Source organism: Paroedura picta, chromosome 13 (assembly GCF_049243985.1).
Source record: "Paroedura picta isolate Pp20150507F chromosome 13, Ppicta_v3.0, whole genome shotgun sequence".
Lineage (NCBI taxonomy): Eukaryota > Metazoa > Chordata > Lepidosauria > Squamata > Gekkonidae > Paroedura > Paroedura picta.
In genome coordinates this window covers 8,934,211-8,951,084 of record NC_135381.1, presented here as the reverse complement: position 1 = coordinate 8,951,084, position 16,874 = coordinate 8,934,211, and the positions used below count along the sequence as shown (strand labels likewise).

Below are 16,874 nucleotides of genomic sequence, written 5' to 3'. Positions count from 1 at the left end.
TGGTTCTCTTTCTCCCTGTCCTGTAACTCATTCTTAATTTATGATTTATTGATTGATATTCCTAATTTATTATTGATTGATTGATTTGATTTCTATACCGCCCTTCCATATGGCTCAAGGTGGTTTACATACAACAACATGGGGGGAATACATGGAACAAATTAATATATAACATAAAGAAATATAACAACAACAACAACCTAAATAATACAATTTCAGTGATCTTCTTAAACAATAATATAACAGGAACAGGAACTTAGCTAAGGCCCTTAGAGAGGTCAGATTGGTTCAGGCCATGGAGGGGATGTCTGAGGGGGACCTGTGGTTGGTCTCAGGCAAATGCTCCCTTTTGCAGGCCCTGTGGAATTGTGGGAGTTGAGAAAGGCAGAGAGGCTATGACGACTGGCGACTCTGATGAAAAGTGACAACTCCGTAAGGGATCGCTTCTGGGAGGGTACAGAGCGAGCGCATTACGGCTGCCGTTGGACTCATTAATTCACATGCTAAAATAACCACCGTTTGTCTTTTGGGCTGGAACCTGACGGGAACCACACAGTTCCCCCGAAGCCTGGTTTGTGCACGAAGGAGAAAGAGGGAGAGGGCAGCCCCTTGAGCAGCCCCAGAGGACAATGAACTGGACAACTCACTATCCTTGCCACTGGGACCTCTTCTACTCAGCTCCTGACGTGTGGTGAATGCATCCCATCACTTGCTTACTGGAGCAGAAGTGGCTGGCAAGCTGCATGCGTACTGAGGCCCAATGTCAAGAATCTGCCTTCCTAACGTTTCCGAGGCCCTTCCCCGTTCGACGTGCGGTAATTTTGGCTTGGAGATGGTTGCTTTCTGCCATAACCTGGGAAAGGTAGCAGGCACACGTTGAGCCTAGATCAGGCATCAGACCTAGCATTCGCTGGCACGGGCTCCTGGGAATTGTAGTCCATGGACATCTGGAGGGCCGCAGTTTGACTACCCCTGGCCTAGATGATTCCAACGCTGGCAATGAGCTCCAGCAATCGGTCTCGATAACAGATTGTTCCGAGCCTAGAAACGTAATGCCGTTCCAAGTCCAGTGAAATTGTAAAAAGTTCTGCGGTAAACACGGATGATTCAGAGGTAAGCTTCCTCGAAACAGCGTGGTCCATATGGGCTAATGCTGCTCCCACGCGGTCCTGTGACTTGGAGCCATCTGCAAACACTGCAGTGGAATTGTTGTGACATGAACAGCGTTCGTAACGCAGCAACCGGTAGCGCTCCAGGGGCATCACAGAAGCTGGTCAAGGCTGAGGAAGCGTGCCAGTCCTCTCTGGAGGACTCTGTGGGTTTGCTAATGCCAAGGAAGCTGTTGACGGAATTAAGAAGAGCTGGTTTCCCATACTCTGATTTTTACTACCCGGAGGAGTCTCAAAGCGGCTGACGATCACCTAGCTTTCCTCCCCTCCACAACCAACACCCTGTGAGGTAGGGTAAGGCTGAGCGAGCTCTGAGAGAACTGGGACTGGCCCAAGCAGTACTGCGTTCAGTTTTGGGCACGACAGTTGAAGAGAGATGCAGACACACTGCAACGTGTCCAGAAGAGGGCCACAAAGATGGTGAGAGGGTTGGAGACCAAGAAAGATGAAGAAAGGTTGGGGGAACTTGGTCAGTTTAGCATAGAGAGGAGACGACTGAGAGGGGATCTGATAACTATCTTCAAGTATTTAAAAGGCTGCCATATAGAGGATGGAGCAGAGTTGTTCTCTCTTGCCCCGGGGGGACAGACCAGAACCAGAAACGCATAAGCTAAAAAAAAAAAATTGAAACTGAAATTGCTACAAAATCATCTGCTGAGGCACTCATCCTGGGCCCTGCTCCCAGGTCTTCTTCAACTCAGCACACCTGCGGAAGGGAATCTGGGAACAGGGCCTTCTCTATGATGGCACCCCAACTGAGAAATTTCCACCCCAGACCAATTCACGCAGCACCAGCAGATTCTTGTACACAGCAGATTCAAACCGTCTTATCCTCCCAGGCCTTTGACGGTGAATAACACCGACTTATTAATTATAGCAGCAGGCCACTGAGCTCTGCTGCTTTCTGCACACCATGTTTTTTTTTGGGGGGGGGGGGTGCCGTCTCCGCCTTGTCTGCAAGTGCGAATGAGACGCCCAAGAGCGTGCAACTTGCATGCCGAATGTTGCCTTTCACGCCCTGGAGAGCCACTGCCGGCCAGAGCAGATAATGCAGAGCCAACGAGGCCAGGGGCCCGAGGCAGTCTCGCCCCTCGGTCCAAATAGAGCTCTGCCCTCGGCCAGCTTCCATCCTCCCCTCTCCTTCTCGAGACGTGCCTCCCCCAAAGTCGGCTGGAGCTCCTTTCGGCGCTGACCTACTTTCCAACAATCCGGAGCAGGCTTCCCTGCCGAGTTTCCCCTCTCCCGCCTGCCAGCTGACATCGCTCGTTCCTGCCAGGATCGAGGAGGGCGGCCTCCCTCCCTTTGCCGCGCACACAAAGCAGGAGCTCTTTGGCTGTGTGGGTTAGTGGGGCACCGGGGCAGATGGGAGAGGAAAGAGGCTGCCACGGCTGAGCTTCATTGCCCTCCTGGCGCAGATGGGCCGCCGTTCGTCCTGGGCGCGTGCTGCCTCTTTGGCCCCTGCCAGCCGCTGAAGGCTTCCACGTTCTGCTAATAGATCCGTCGCCCACGCTCTTTGGAGGCTGAGTTACCAGGTGACCGAAGAAGAGAGCCTTTCTTCAGACAGGTTCGCGCAGAACTGCTGGGCACAAATCTGGCAGCGGCGGCACAAGGCTGCCCTTGAAGATGGCTCAGAAGCAGCAGTGACTGCAGGCCCTTTGGCCCTGCTCATGCCATTCCGACGCCAGAGTCTCATGAAACCCTGGGGTTTCCCGACTGGGGGTAACGAATTAATATTTAAAATATTGTTTAAATTGGTGAAACGTTTATCGGGTGATGTGACCATATATGGTCATGTCAACCCACCCTCCCCTCTCCAAATGGCCAGTGATGGGCCTGGAGGGGGCAGGGAGGGAAGGGGACTCAGGGGGTGTATCCACTGCTTCCCAAACCTATTCTGCACGATCGCACCGCTTCCGAGGCTTTCTTGAAGCTTGAAGAATGTTTCAGGGGGTTCTCAAGGGCATACCAGCTGAGAAAGGCTGAATTAAAACATGCCACACACAGCGTAAGGCACCTTTTTACTGTTTCTCTGCACCGGCTATCAGTTAGGGGCCGATCTGATGTCCTGATCATGGCCTTTACGGTCCTGAACTGCCCAATTCCTTCATCCTGGCAGAAGGGAAAGAGGCAAATTCATGGGTACACCAATGGCAATTAGCCATGATGGTAAACTGGAACCTCCTATGTTTAGAGACCGTGCACCTCTGAATACAAAGAGCCTCTTGTGGCGCAGGGTGGTAAGACAGCCGACATGCGGTCTGAAGCTCTGACCATGAGGCTGGGAGTTCGATCCCAGCAGCCGGCTCAAGGTTGACTCAGCCTTCCATCCTTCCGAGGTCGGTAAAATGAGTACCCAGCTTGCTGGTAATGACTGGGGAAGGGAATGGCAAACCACCCCGTATTGAGTGTGCCATGAAAATGCTAGAGGACGTCACCCCAAGGGTCAGACATGACTCAGTGCTTGCACAGGGGATACCTTTACCTCTGAATACAGTCTGCCATAGAGGAAACAGCAAAGGAAGATGAGGGCCTTTCACAACCTGACTTCTGGGCTTCCCAGAAACATCCTGACACCTCCCCCAGCTGATTTTATGGGGAACGTTCCCCACACATTCATCTCCATCATTGGAGCTCAGCTGAGAATAGTTGGACCCCCGCCCACCTTCTTTCAATGAAGCAGATTCTGAGCGTGGCCTTCTCAGTAGCTGCACCCGCTCTTTGAAACTCCTTACCCGAAACGACCCGTCGTATCACTCCTTTATGAGTTTCTCGCCACTCGATTAAAACTTGGAAAGTTGAGCTCTTATTATTGCCATGAATTTTCAGCATCGGCAAGTGAATTTTCGTTGTTTTGATTCTCGTTTCACGAGGCTCTGCACATGCGGCACAGGCAGCCGTTCCAAATAAACCAGACCAGATGTTATTTGTTTTTAACGTAGCCGCGCTGGTTGCGTGTTCCAGTTGAAAGCGAGCGGAAAAAACTCACATTTTCCGTTTGTGCCAAGAGGGACAACTGATGCCATTCATTTTGCGGAGGCACTTCAAGCCAGAGACAGCTCTGGAGCAACTGGCTGGCCTGTGTGCAAAGCAGGACACAATCTGGCAGACTGGACACCACCACGTGGCCTGACGTGGGCATCCTCCAAAGGGCATTGTGCTCAGCCCAAACGAGCAGGCTGGAGATCCCTGGCCCCCGAGATATACGTTCGGCCTCATACGAGAGTTATAACTTATACCACGCTGGGAGGGCAGCATATAAATATAATAAATGTAAATAAATAAACCAGGGCCAGGGCCTTTTTGGTCCTGGCCCCCCACCTGGTGAAATGAGCTTGCGTTAAGAGCTGTGGGCTCTGCAAGAGCTGGCTCAGTTTTGAAGGGCCTGCCAGAGGGAGCTCTTCTGCCAGGCACTGGGTTGGGACCAATAACCAGCAGCACCACTGAACTAGTCCCCTGCTGCCATAAGCGATAAACAAAAAACAAAAAACAACTACAGGCAACGAATGGCCTTAAATATTGGTGCAGTCACAGAACTGAGTATGGTATTTTAAGTGGTTTTAATTAATGATTGTTGATTGCTCTTAATGCTGTTTTGTACCCAATTTCACGTTCTTAATCGCCCCGGGCCGACTTGCCAGGAGGGGCAGTCATAGAAATCCCAGGAATAAATCTCAATACAAATAGATATCAGGAAAAAATGTTTACAGTCAGAGTAGTTCAGCAGTGGAATAGGCTGCCTAAGGAGGTGGTGAGCTCCCCCTCACTGGCAGTCTTCAAGCAAAGGTTGGATACACACTTTTCTTGGATGCTTTAGGATGCTTAGGGCTGATCCTGCGTTGAGCAGGGGGTTGGACTAGATGGCCTCTATGGCCCCTTCCAACTCTATGAGTCTATGAAATTAATAAAATCTGCAACACCAGGGAAATAATGTTGACCAAGTTACAGAACCATGATATGGGTTAGGTCAAGATATGAACACACCTTATACCTATGTATCGATGGGTGGCAAGTTTCCCCCTGCCTCTGCCGCCCCCTGCCATTTTGGTTGCCCCTTTGAGAAACACTCAGGCAGCGGGGTACTTTTCTTCTGTTTGTTGTCTTCTTCTTCACCATACAATGTTGCACCTCCACGTTCGTTCTTCCCTCTCTTCTGCTTCCCCCTTCTCCCACTACCATCCGCCGACAACCACCCCCAGCCTTCTCCTTCTGCTCTTCTATATCTCCCTTTAACCACACCTCCTGCCTCTCAAACGGGAGTCCCCGCCTCTGCTTCTGTTTCTTCTCGAGCCAGGATGTCATTCACTTCCTTCTCTCTCTCGTTCTCAGGTGAGTATGGCTACTTTCCTCCACAGGCCTCCAGTCTCCCTTAACTTTTCCTTAGGACTGCTGCTCGCTTGCCCTTCTGTGGCTGACTAGGGGTAGGGTGGTATATCTGCTTCCCCCCACCCCATGTCTCCTCCCACGGGCTCACCAAGTCTTCTCCCTCCCTCCAGGTCGTTTAACTCCTACGAACCTTCACATTTTCTTCCCACCCGCCACCTCAGGTAAGTCCTCCCTTGTCCTGGCTTTGTCCTGCTGATCCGGAGCATCCGTAAGACTGGACATGGAGGTTTTGCTCTGGAGGGTTCGCCGTTTCTCCTGCTGTCCTGGAGGCCTCGGTAGCGGGCCACGGTGGAGGGGAGGCGCGGGTGTGGCGCGCCAGAAGGCACGCCTCCCTCCCCCCCTGGTCCGCAGGCCTCCCTCTTCCCCCCACCCTGGTTCCCAGCCCGAAAAAGGTTGGGGACCACTGGTCTAGGGCACTGTTGTACATTCTGACTGGCAGGAGCTCTCCAAGGCTGTTCCGGAAACAAGCCCTTTGTAGATCTCTCTCTCTCTCTCTCCCTGTGACCAAAGAGCTTTTAAAGTAGAAACACCGCCAATTGGAACCTTGCATACGTAAAACGGAGACCTTGTCATTACTAGAGAGTGCTCAATAGTGATTTTTTTAAAAAAGAAATTTATCTGCAAGGAACGCACAGTTCCTAACCTCCACCTACACCAAAGAAGATTGATGAACTGTGTTGGGAACCCGGCAAAAACCAAGAGAGCTCATGGAACAGAGTTTTATGGGGAGGCGTACCCACACAAAAGGAGCACACAGCGAGATGAGAGACAGTGAAACAAAAACAGGCGCTGCACAGCTAGTGCTCAGCCATTCTCGAGCACAGCGATCGGCCTCAGAGCAATGAACGGACAAAGCGTGGAAGGAAATAAGCCAGACTAAACAAAGGGAGATACGGCTGCCGCGGAGCTATAAATGATGTCCGTCTCTCTTGTACTGTAAGCTCAGCATCAACACTGGGGCCGAAGACCCTAGGTGAAGGAGATGGCATCATTCTTTGGAGCAAGGAAGTGTCAACAGTACAAGGAAGTGGCAAAAGCCAATGAAGCATTAGGCTAATAATTTCTCTCTTGTATAGGTATCAGGATCAGACTCCTATCTGCAGGAAGAAGAAGAGCTGCACTAGACAACAGACACCCTGTTAGGTAGGTGGGGCTGGGAGAGCTCAGAGAGAACTGGGAATGACCGAAGATCACCCAGCAGGCCTCGTGTCTCAAAGCGGCTCACATTCGCCTTCCCTTCCTCTCTCCACGGCAGACATGATGTGAGGTGAGTGGGATTGGGAGAGCCCTGAGAGAACTGGGATTGACCGAAGGTCACCCAACAGGCGGCTCACCATCGCCTTCTCTTCCTCTCGCCATGACAGACACCCTGTGAGGTAGGCGAGGTTGAGAGAGCTCTGAGACTGACCCACAGTCACCCAGCTGGCTGCATGCAGAAAAGTGGGGACTCAGATCTGGTTTTCCACCTTAGAGGCTGCCGCTCTTAACCACGAGACCACGCTGGCACCAAGGAGATGATGGGGAGAGCAACTGATGGGGTACTGCGTGAAACCAGGATGTTGGACTAGATGGACCACTGGTCTAATCTGGTGGGACTCTTCTCATCTTGGGTCACCTCCTTTTTATCTCTGCAACAATTCTGTGAGGCTCGGGGAGAACAGCCGGCCCATGTGGACCCCTGAATGCTTCAAAAGGAAGTGGGAAGTTGAACTCCGGTCTGCCCAAATCCCAGTCCAATGAACCAATGACAACAGCTAGGCAGAAAGGAACGATAGCCCCAAAAATTTAAACGCTGGATCCAGCGTATGTTGACTTTCTGCTAAGACTTCTTCCAGTAGAGAAAAGCTCTGGTGAGAAGAGAGCTGTTGGAAGTCTCTGGATGGCAGCCAAATACAAATGGGAGACCCCATGTCTTCTTCTCAGGCAAGAAGAATGCTGTCATTCAGACCCGCAACACTAGCTTTCTATAGTGGCTCGACATTCTGCCAAGCCCACACAGAGTAAGGCTTGTTCTTCGGATTCTGCAGCCAGTGTAGAATCATAGAGTTGGAAGGGAACTCCTGGATCATCCAGTCCAACCCCCTGCCCTGTGCAGGACACTCACAACTCTCTTGCTCATCCACTGTCACCTGCCACCCCCTTGAACTGTCACAGAATCAGCCTCTCCGTCAGATGGCTATCCAGCCTCTGTTTAAAAATCTCCAAAGATGGAGAGCCCACCGCCTCCCGAGAAAGCCTGTTCCACTGAGAAACCGCTCTGTCAGGAACTTCTTCTGGATGTTTAGACGGAATTTAGAATCATAGAATCACAGAGTTGGAAGGGACTTCCAGGGTCATCTAGTCCAACCCCCTGCACTATGCAGGACATTCACAAGCCTATTGCTCATCCATTGTTACCTGCCACCCCCTTGAGCCTTCACAGAATCAGCCTCTCTGTCCATGTGTCATTAATCCAACCTCATTCTCCTTTTCAGGGTTGTGAACTGGCATGGCATAGCCCAATCCTGTCAGATCATGGAAGCTAAGAAGGGATGGGAAGGCTCTGGCAAAGCACCACTGCTTCTCCCTTGCCTTGAAAGCCCCTTGGCTGAGGTTGCCATACATCTGTCGCATTTTCATGGCACATGCATCAATAATTCACCTTTTGCTTTTAACAGGAGCTTTCTCAACCAGCGTTTCCTGATGGCCCTGGATGGGTTTCCCAAATGGGTGGGAGTTAATTCATTTGAATATATTTTTTTACATTTGTTAAACAGTTATTGGGTAATATGACCATATACGGTCATGTTGAAGCACCCACCCCTCTCTCCAAGTGGCCAATGATGAGCCTGGTGGAAGGGGAGGGGCCTCAAGTGGGCATTGTACACAGCTCTGCTTCCCAGCAGCATTCTACACGATCAATATAATAATAATAATAATAATAATAATAATAATAATAATAATAATAATAATAATAATAATAATAATAATAAATTTAAGTAGGAGGGGAATGGCGCAAGAACAGAAGATGGCATGAAAATAAAGATTCACACAGGTTCATGCCCCAAAATACTTGACGGCTCCCAACCTGCAAGTTTAAGCCCCAGCTAGTCGCTGTTGTTTTAAGAAATTAAGAAATTGGTGACTGGGAGTGACTAGACAGCAAGCACGCTTGCTGTAGATTCTGCAGAGATTTTGCATGTTCACGCGTGTGAATTCTTCGTTTCGGTTTTAAAAGCCACGGTTAAGACTAAGCGGAGGCCAAGGCCAGCACAGGCATTTCTAGAGTGAGACAGTAAAAGCAGCTGGCCGGAAAGGCCCGCCTGCTCTGAAAACTGCCGGCTGGTGGTCCCTTTGACCCCCGGATCATGCTGGCTCGTTGTCAGAGCTGCACGAAGGCCTGTTGGCCAGGAGACAGACCTTTTGTGGAGGCAAAGCCATAAACCGCTGACAGGCAAAGCGATTCTTTCAGAGAACTCCTGGCCAGGCAGAAATCGCACGTGCCTCTAGAAAAGGGCCTTAATCGACGCTCGAGAGCCTTCTCCCGCTGCCATTCAGGCACACAATCGGCTGAAATTATTGTGTTTCTCCAGCTGTAAACATGACACGTCCACCCCCTTCCCTGAAGGATAACAGGGAAGAAAACATGACCCCCCCCCCTGTCTTGCATGGATGCCGGGCTCCTGCGTGGATGCCACCCTGCAGTGAGACTGCAAGGCAATCCCATAATAGTCCTGGGACAGCCTGCTTGCTTGCCTCCTTCTCTGGGCTTTCCCCACAGGCACTGGGTCTTGCTTAGTTTTATCATTCAATTTCCAGGCCACCCCTCCGTACAAAGGGTCCTTGTGAGAACGTCCCGGAGAGCCCATATTCAGCCTGTGCTGAAGCAGCTGCATTGGTTTGCCAGTGGAATTCTGGATCAGGTTCCAGGTTCTGGTTTTGATCTTCAAGGCCATTTGCAGCCTGGGCCTAGCACATCCGAAGGACAGTTCCTCTGTCCCCCTTAGAGCTCTCTGCCAATTCCAATATGTTGGTGATCCTCAGCCCACATGAGCCATGCCCGGCCTTGACCAGGGCCAGGGCCTTCTTGGTCCTGGCCCCTACCTGGTGGAATGAGCTCCCAGAAGAGCCCTGTTAGACCGATCACAGTTCTGTGGAGCCTGCAAGACAGAGCTCTTCTGCCAGGTGTTCAGTTGAGGCCAGGGTGAGGAAGACCTGTACGGCCCCTCCTCCAAACATCTTCAACACCCACCTTGAGGTGTGGAGCTAGGTTAGATCTGTCAAGTCAAATGTGGTTATTGCAGGGGACGGGTTTTTATTACTGACTGCTGCTGCTGTTATTTTATTGCGGTTTTGCTATTCCATTGCGAACCACTGCAAGCCAGCCGGCCCGAGAGCGGGAGTCAACAAATCTAGTAATAATTTTAAAAATTAAGCAGGCTTGCGGCAGTTTGCAGCAAAAACCCAACATTTCAAAGCACAAAACAATAAAACATCATTAAAGCAATATAGCCCCAGGAGGGGGGAATCTAAAGCGGGGGGAATTTCTTAGCCATCCTGGCCTCAACCACAGGCTGGTGGAACAGCATCATTTTACAGGCCCTGTGGAACTTCGGCAGTCCCATCAGGGCCCGGACTTCCACTGGCAACTTGACCCACCAGACAAAAGCCAAGGCTGAAAAGGCCCTGGCTCTGGTCGAGGCTAGCTGGATCTCTCTGGGGCCAGGATCACCAGCGAGTTGGTATCTGCAGAACATAAGGCTCTTCAAGGAACAGTCATGGATGGGACAGGATCCTGACAATCCTATGTGGGTGTACCGCTATAGGATGGGGTTAATTCTCACTGACATGTTGCTATGTTCTTTATATTGTGTTATTGCATTTTAATCAGGTTTTAACGGGGTTTTATTGGGGGATTTCTTGGATTGGCGAGAAATAAGTCCAAATAATAAATAATTAAAATAAAAGGAGATGACACCTTCTAGCCCATTTCAAGCATTTGTATCTGAGGCGGATGGCTTCCTTCAGTTCACAAAGCTTCGGAAAACAGGTTGGTTAGTTAACTGTTGATCCCACTCCTGTTGATCCCAGCAGAAACAAAACTTGCCAGCAAACAAAAAGTCAGCAGAAGAAATAACCTACCGTGGGCTATAACACACAATTAAGCAATTTAACAATTAATAAAGGTGGAAATACAGTTTCTTATCTCTTTTTTTAATAGTAATCAAGCAACCGGAACGGACTCTAGATTTGTACCGTTTTCAATGTAGCATTTTCATCAGTGGTTGTTCCCTCCTATTGCTGTTTTATGAGCAGAAAGTCATCAAATGTCATAGTTCCTTTAGGAATCCAACTAGTATGTGGATCTAGTCCTTCACTAATTCTATAATCTATTATTCTCCACTTAAATTTTAACAATATTGGCCTTTAGCTCAAAGGTATGGGGAAGCTTAGTTAAAAGACTGTTCCCCAAACAAGAAAATCGCCAGACGAGCCCTGGATAACTCGACGGTTCCTGCAGACTCTGTTGCCATTGCCTTAATTTCCTGATCTTGGCGAGGCAACAAACTTGTATTTCTTTTCAGGTCACCTGTTGCCTTGACCATTCCCTGCCACACATCTACAGAACCACAGCATGAGCACGCTTACTAGCCGTCTTCTGCCCATTTGACGGAAAGACAGTCAAAGAAAGAATTAGAAAATTGAGGAAACGCAAAAAGCTCTGCCAAAAATCTATTTCAAAGCACGGCGGGCTTGAAGCCATAAAAGAGGAACGAGGTGGAAAGCCACCTTGCCCCCAACACCTTTCAAAACAATATCTTAACTTGGCCACCGAAGGCCTAAGCCAAAGAGGCCAGCATTCTGCAAGCGTTGCCCAAAATCAAGGAAATTGGCAGGAGTAGATAGAAACCGAGCATTCCTGCTTGCAGGTCTTTTGGACATATGAACAGCCAGTTCCTCTTCCAGGAATAGTCCCAAAACATTTCCCCAGAGGAGAGAAGGGGGGAAAAATCACACAGGCAGCTATCAACTCCCTGCTGGTCCCCGAATCTTTCACGTCTGTGTCGTGACTGCCATCTAGTGCTGAAAAAAATCTGCCTGTTTGCAGTTTCTCAGAACGGTTCTAAAAATGTATGCAGAACGCTTCATGTTTTCCAAAGTAATAGTTTGCTCAGTTATCCTTACGGCAGATCAGTAAGGTATGTCCACACCCGGTAAGGTCTCCCATATTCTGTGAGGTGGGGGGGGGGCGGGACTGAGAAAGCTCTAAAAGAGCTGCTTTGTAATAACAGCTCTAAGATAACTGTGACTAGTCCAAAGTCACCCAGCTAGCTGCACATGGGGGAGTAAGGAATCAAACTTGGTTATCTGGATTCGAATCCACTGCTGTTTAATCACGACACCATGCTGGCTCAGCGTGCCTCTATTAAAGCAGGCCAAACACATGTTTACTCTCCAAAGGCCAGCCTAAATAATTCAGCTGTTTTAGTTCATTAAATTTCATTGCACACGCTGGGGAAGATAAACAAGCGTGGCAGGGCAAGGGTGTCATCTGAGAATGCATTCCGCAGAAAAGGGGCCACAACATAGAAGGCCCTTCCCCTGGTGACAGCTAACAGAGTTGTCCTGGGGCCAGGTACCTGAAAGAGGCCCCTATAATATGACCGAAGCCTGGGGTGGGGGGTAGAGAGGCTGTATCAGGAGAGGCAGTCCCATAGGAACGAGGGTCCCAGTCTATTGAGGGCTTTGATAAGCCAAATGTTGATGAGCCAGAGAGCTCAATCCCTCCATCTCAGTTACGCACCACTCTGCCCAACCACGAATCCAAAAGACCTCAGAAACAACATCCAATTCACACCTGCCTGCCTCCTCTATGTCTCCCCTCATTCCCTATTCAAACACAGCTTTTCAGCAATACGACTACAAATTTCATTAGGGGGCTGGAGCACCTTCTGTATCAGGAGAGTCTCAAGAGACTTCTCAGTTTAGAAAAGAGACCACTAAGAGCCGTGGTTTCCTGGTTATGAAGACAGCAGTGTTACAAGAACATCAGAAGAGCCCTGCTGGATCAGACCAGTGGTCCATCTAGTCCAGCATCCCGTCTTTCACAGTGGCCAAGCAGCTCATCTGGAGGGCAAACAAGAGGGCGGAGAATCCAAGGCCTTCCCCTGATATTCCCCCTTGGCACTGATATTCAGAATGTGACTGCCTCTGGATGTGACAGTTCCCTTCGGTCACCAGGGCTGGTAGCCACTGACCGACACCCTCAGAAAGCCAGCTGCGCTTCTGGCCATTGATACATCCCCCGGCAGCAAATCCCACATTTTAGTAATGTGTCCACCCTGAATCTACTGCCACTAGCTAGGGCACAGTCCAGGGCACAGAGAGCCATTCCAATGACGAAATTCACTCTTTTTCGGCACTGCGTGATACCAGCTGCCAACTAGAATGCAAGATGCTCTTCAGTCCCATGCACAGGGGCACATGTCCGTGCCAGCAAACGCACCCACACATGAGGAGAGGTCTTGACGTTACCCAGCACCCTGTAAGTCATCCAGGAACACCTACCTCCCCGGTAATTGGATTGGTTCCAAACTTCTTTAACCAAGGAACAATACTCCTGCAAAAGAAAAAGATGCAACTGTGAGGCGAGGAGGTCAAAAGTCTCATCTTTGCCTGCCCACTGCCTGATTTCATGCGGTGTCTGACGTCTCCCCCCAGCCTGGCTCGTGCACAGAGGAGCATGAGGCGGTAGAGACTAAAGCAGTGGGATGGAGGTGTCGCTTTGAACGGAGTTGGAGGGCCTCACTTGGAAAGCTGAAATGCATTAGTCAACCTGTGGTCCTCCAGATGTCCATGGACTACAATTCCCATGAGCCCCTGCCAGCATTCGTACAATTACAAAATAGAATATTTATCAGCATAATATATAAAATCAGAGGAACAAAACAGAATATGTCGGAGTGGGATATATAAGATCCACATTTCAGATGGGAGGCTCTTGTTTGAAATACTTTAGCCCACATCTTCTTGGCATCTAGAGCAAAAAGAGCCACCGATGTGAGATGCTGGATCTGATAACAGATAGGTTAATTTGTCAGAATAAGAACGATTTTCTCAGCAAGGAATCTGTCCCTTGGTTCTGAGTACGCTTATTAAAATACAAACTTCCTGCCTTCGGTGACAATTCATACCCCACAATGTGCTACAGATACGCTGCCTGGTAAATTCCCCGGCCTGATGCCAGCAAGATAAAAGTGACACAGGAAAAGGACAGAACTTACAGTAAGTCAAAGACGATTCCTTCTGCCGTGCAAACGGGATATTCAAAAGGCTGCAAAGATAAGCTGGGGGTTGGAAGCAGAGCAACACATAAATAAATGAATACGTGTTTTAGAATCAGCATGAATTAACTGTCACCCAAAGGAACAACATTACAAGCAAGCCAGTCAAAGCCTAATTAATGGCCAAACTACAAAGGGTAGGTTGACATTGGTCACTTATCTGTCCCTCCTAAAGACAGGATACTTGATAGATGGATAGATGTTAATGGTGGGACATTTTGGAAAATGTTAATTCCCAGTGTCGCCAAAAATTAGAGGAGACTTGATGGCACTTAATACACACACAGAGAGAAACCACTCAGTTGATATGAATGGTTTTCTTCAAGAAAAGAGGAAATCAGTGCATCATAAAAGCCAACTAAAATTGACAGGAAGTACGAAGGAATTAACCTACTAAAATCTAATGTCTCCCCCTCTCACTCACACACCGATACACATTCACTTACCACCACCTCCCATCAACCATGCAGGGTACAGGGTTCTCTCCCCTTCTCATTTAATCTTCAAAAAAACCTTGGCAAAGCAGGCCAAGTGAAGTGACAGAAATGACTAGGCCAAAGTCACCTAGTGTGTGTTTGGGCTCAAGTCTCGCCTATGCTAGAAGATTCCACATTAACCTGCCCAGCAACTGAACTCTCCTGCAGAGCCCTGTTCCATGAGCTTTGTATCTCCTCCATGGATAGGGTCTTTTCTGCAGCAGCCCCTTAACTGCAGAATCAACTCCTCCCAACTTCTTGCCTGGTGCAGAGCCTTTTTAGCTTTAAGCGCCAGTCTAAAGCCATTTGGTTCACCCAATTCAAGCCTTGGCTTGAATTGAAGTTTGCTCTATGAGACACTGATTTTATTTCTAACTTTCTGCTCCTACAGTTTGCTGTACTGGTCTAGCCTGATAGGATTTTAATTGCTGCCATGGTTAGGCACTGTCAAATAGTTTAGAACTGATACTGATGTTGTTTTTTAATGGTAGAAGCTGCCTTGGAAACAGCTGGTGAAACAGCTTAGGGGCATGTTTCCAAATAAACCACTGCACTGTTACTTACCTGCAATGATCGAAAGGCAGACGTCGGAAGTTGGACTGTGGAATTTCTGTTCAAAAATGGATGAAAAAGTATTTTAGGCATGTTGTGAATGCTGGAATCGATGATTTGTTAACCACCCCTCTCTATACCCAGATTTGGGATGGTGCACAACATGCATTTCTACAACAGTCGGTGACCAAAATTAACCTGCTAGAGATCTCATTGCTGAAATTAACCCACCACCTCAATATTTCATTTAGACGGTGCACTGAGTATTTTAAAAGAACATTAAATACAAAAAAAAAGAAATGTTGTGGATCCACATACCTGCTTTCTTTCCTCCATAGAAATGAGTGTATTCTGTACATGTTATGTACCTAAAGCGGGGGAAAAATGCAGTTAATTTCTCCCTTGAGCAAGAGCAATTTGTTCTGAGACAAGAACAACCAATGTTTCATGGAACAGGAATGAAGACTGGTGTGCAAAATTCAGGAGTCTAACATTTTTTGTGAACGTGCCCACAAAGTTGTCTCACACTGAATCAGACCCTTAGTCCAGCAAGGATGGCTCTGTCTATTCAGACGGGCAGTGTCTCTCCAGGGTCTCAAGCCCAAGTTCTTCGCAACACCTACTAGCTTTCAAGGGGAGTGACCCTTGGTATCTTCTTTGTGCAAAGCAGAGGCTTTTCCACAGAGCAACAGCATCTCCCCTTATAACATCGCCGAATGGAAAAGGCTGCTAATCAGAGGCACAAAAGAACCAGAAGGCCCGAGGTTAAAAGGCGGCAGTATGGCTGGTCTAAAAGTTGTCTGAACATCTCGTTCCCAAGCAGCTCTTTAGTGAGAGCCAGTGTGGTGTTGTGGTTAAGAGCAGCAGCTTCTAATCTGAAGAGCTAGGTTTGATTCCCCGTGCCTCCGCATGCAAGCAGCTGGGTGACCTTGGGCTCGTGGCAGAGCCCCTCCTTGGCACGCAGAAAGTCCCTGGGGTCCCAACACTCCAGTTAAACAATCTCATGCAGCAGGTGCTAGGTAAGGATGCAGGGAACGGTTCCTGTTGGCAGCAGGGGATAGGACCTGCAGTAATTGATTTAAACTACATGTACAATGTCTTCTCGATTTCAGTGATCTTGCTCTGCAATAAGTGGGCCCTAGAAGAAACTCACAGCTACTTGCCCACCCACAGTGACCCCAATTCCATGCCCCAGTGATTCCCCCCTACCAAAAACCTCCAGAATCCAGCCTGGCCTGGCGGAAATTCACCTCCCATCCCACAGTGGCGATCAGGAATTCCCTGAATATGCAAGGAAGGGCCACACGCTGATACATCCCTTCCTGCCCACCCACCCACAACCTGCCCAAGTGCATAAATAATTTTAAAGAAAATTATCCCATCCACCCAGCCCAAAAAACAAATCGACAGGCCAACGGGGGGGGGGGGGCAGAAAACAACCCCGCTCCTGAGAACAAGGGGCGAAGCGCCTCACTCACATCTTGTCCTTCTGGTGTTGCCTCTTCCCCATGGCGGCGGCTGTTGCGAGGCCTCGCCGTCACGACCAGAAAACTCAAGGGGGGAATCAACACTCCTTCTTCCGCGAAACGGAGGGAGAAGCCGCAGCCCTCGGGCGCTCCACCACCGGCCTCGCAAACTCCCCTTTCGGCAATACGGAACTAAGTTCAGGCACTTCCGGAAAAGCCGGAAGAAGTACGGCGGTAATAGAGTCCCGGTCGGGAAACGGGGCGCGGCGGCATGGTTCCGGCCGCTCTTTCTACCCACTGCGCAAGCGCGACGGGCAGCGGTTGCGGCCTATGGGCTGATGACATCTAGCGGGGGCCCCAGATCCAAACCTCACAGATAAACACGCAGATATGCCCACCGTTTACACCTGTTAAACAATAGTGACAAGTTAAATGGTTTAAAAACGTTTGGTAGTGTTGATTCAGCTGACTTTCGGGCTATTCTCAAGTGGGTAGCTGTGTTGG

At 49.3% G+C, this 16,874-nt stretch overlaps 1 protein-coding gene across 1 annotated transcript in view; it reads right to left on the bottom strand.

Annotated features, from left to right (window-relative positions):
- The window catches only part of PPIL2 (peptidylprolyl isomerase like 2), a 76,494-nt gene extending 59,907 nt beyond the window's left edge, over nt 1-16,587 (bottom strand). The window contains exons 1-5 of the mRNA XM_077307548.1: nt 16,383-16,587; nt 15,223-15,272; nt 14,917-14,962; nt 13,817-13,879; nt 13,101-13,152 (exon numbers count right to left, since the gene is read on the bottom strand). Coding sequence (XP_077163663.1) covers nt 13,101-13,152; nt 13,817-13,879; nt 14,917-14,962; nt 15,223-15,272; nt 16,383-16,414 — 243 coding nt within the window. The 5' untranslated portion in view covers nt 16,415-16,587. The remainder of the gene's footprint in view (nt 1-13,100; nt 13,153-13,816; nt 13,880-14,916; nt 14,963-15,222; nt 15,273-16,382) is intronic.
- Between the last annotated feature and the right edge of the window lie 287 nt (nt 16,588-16,874).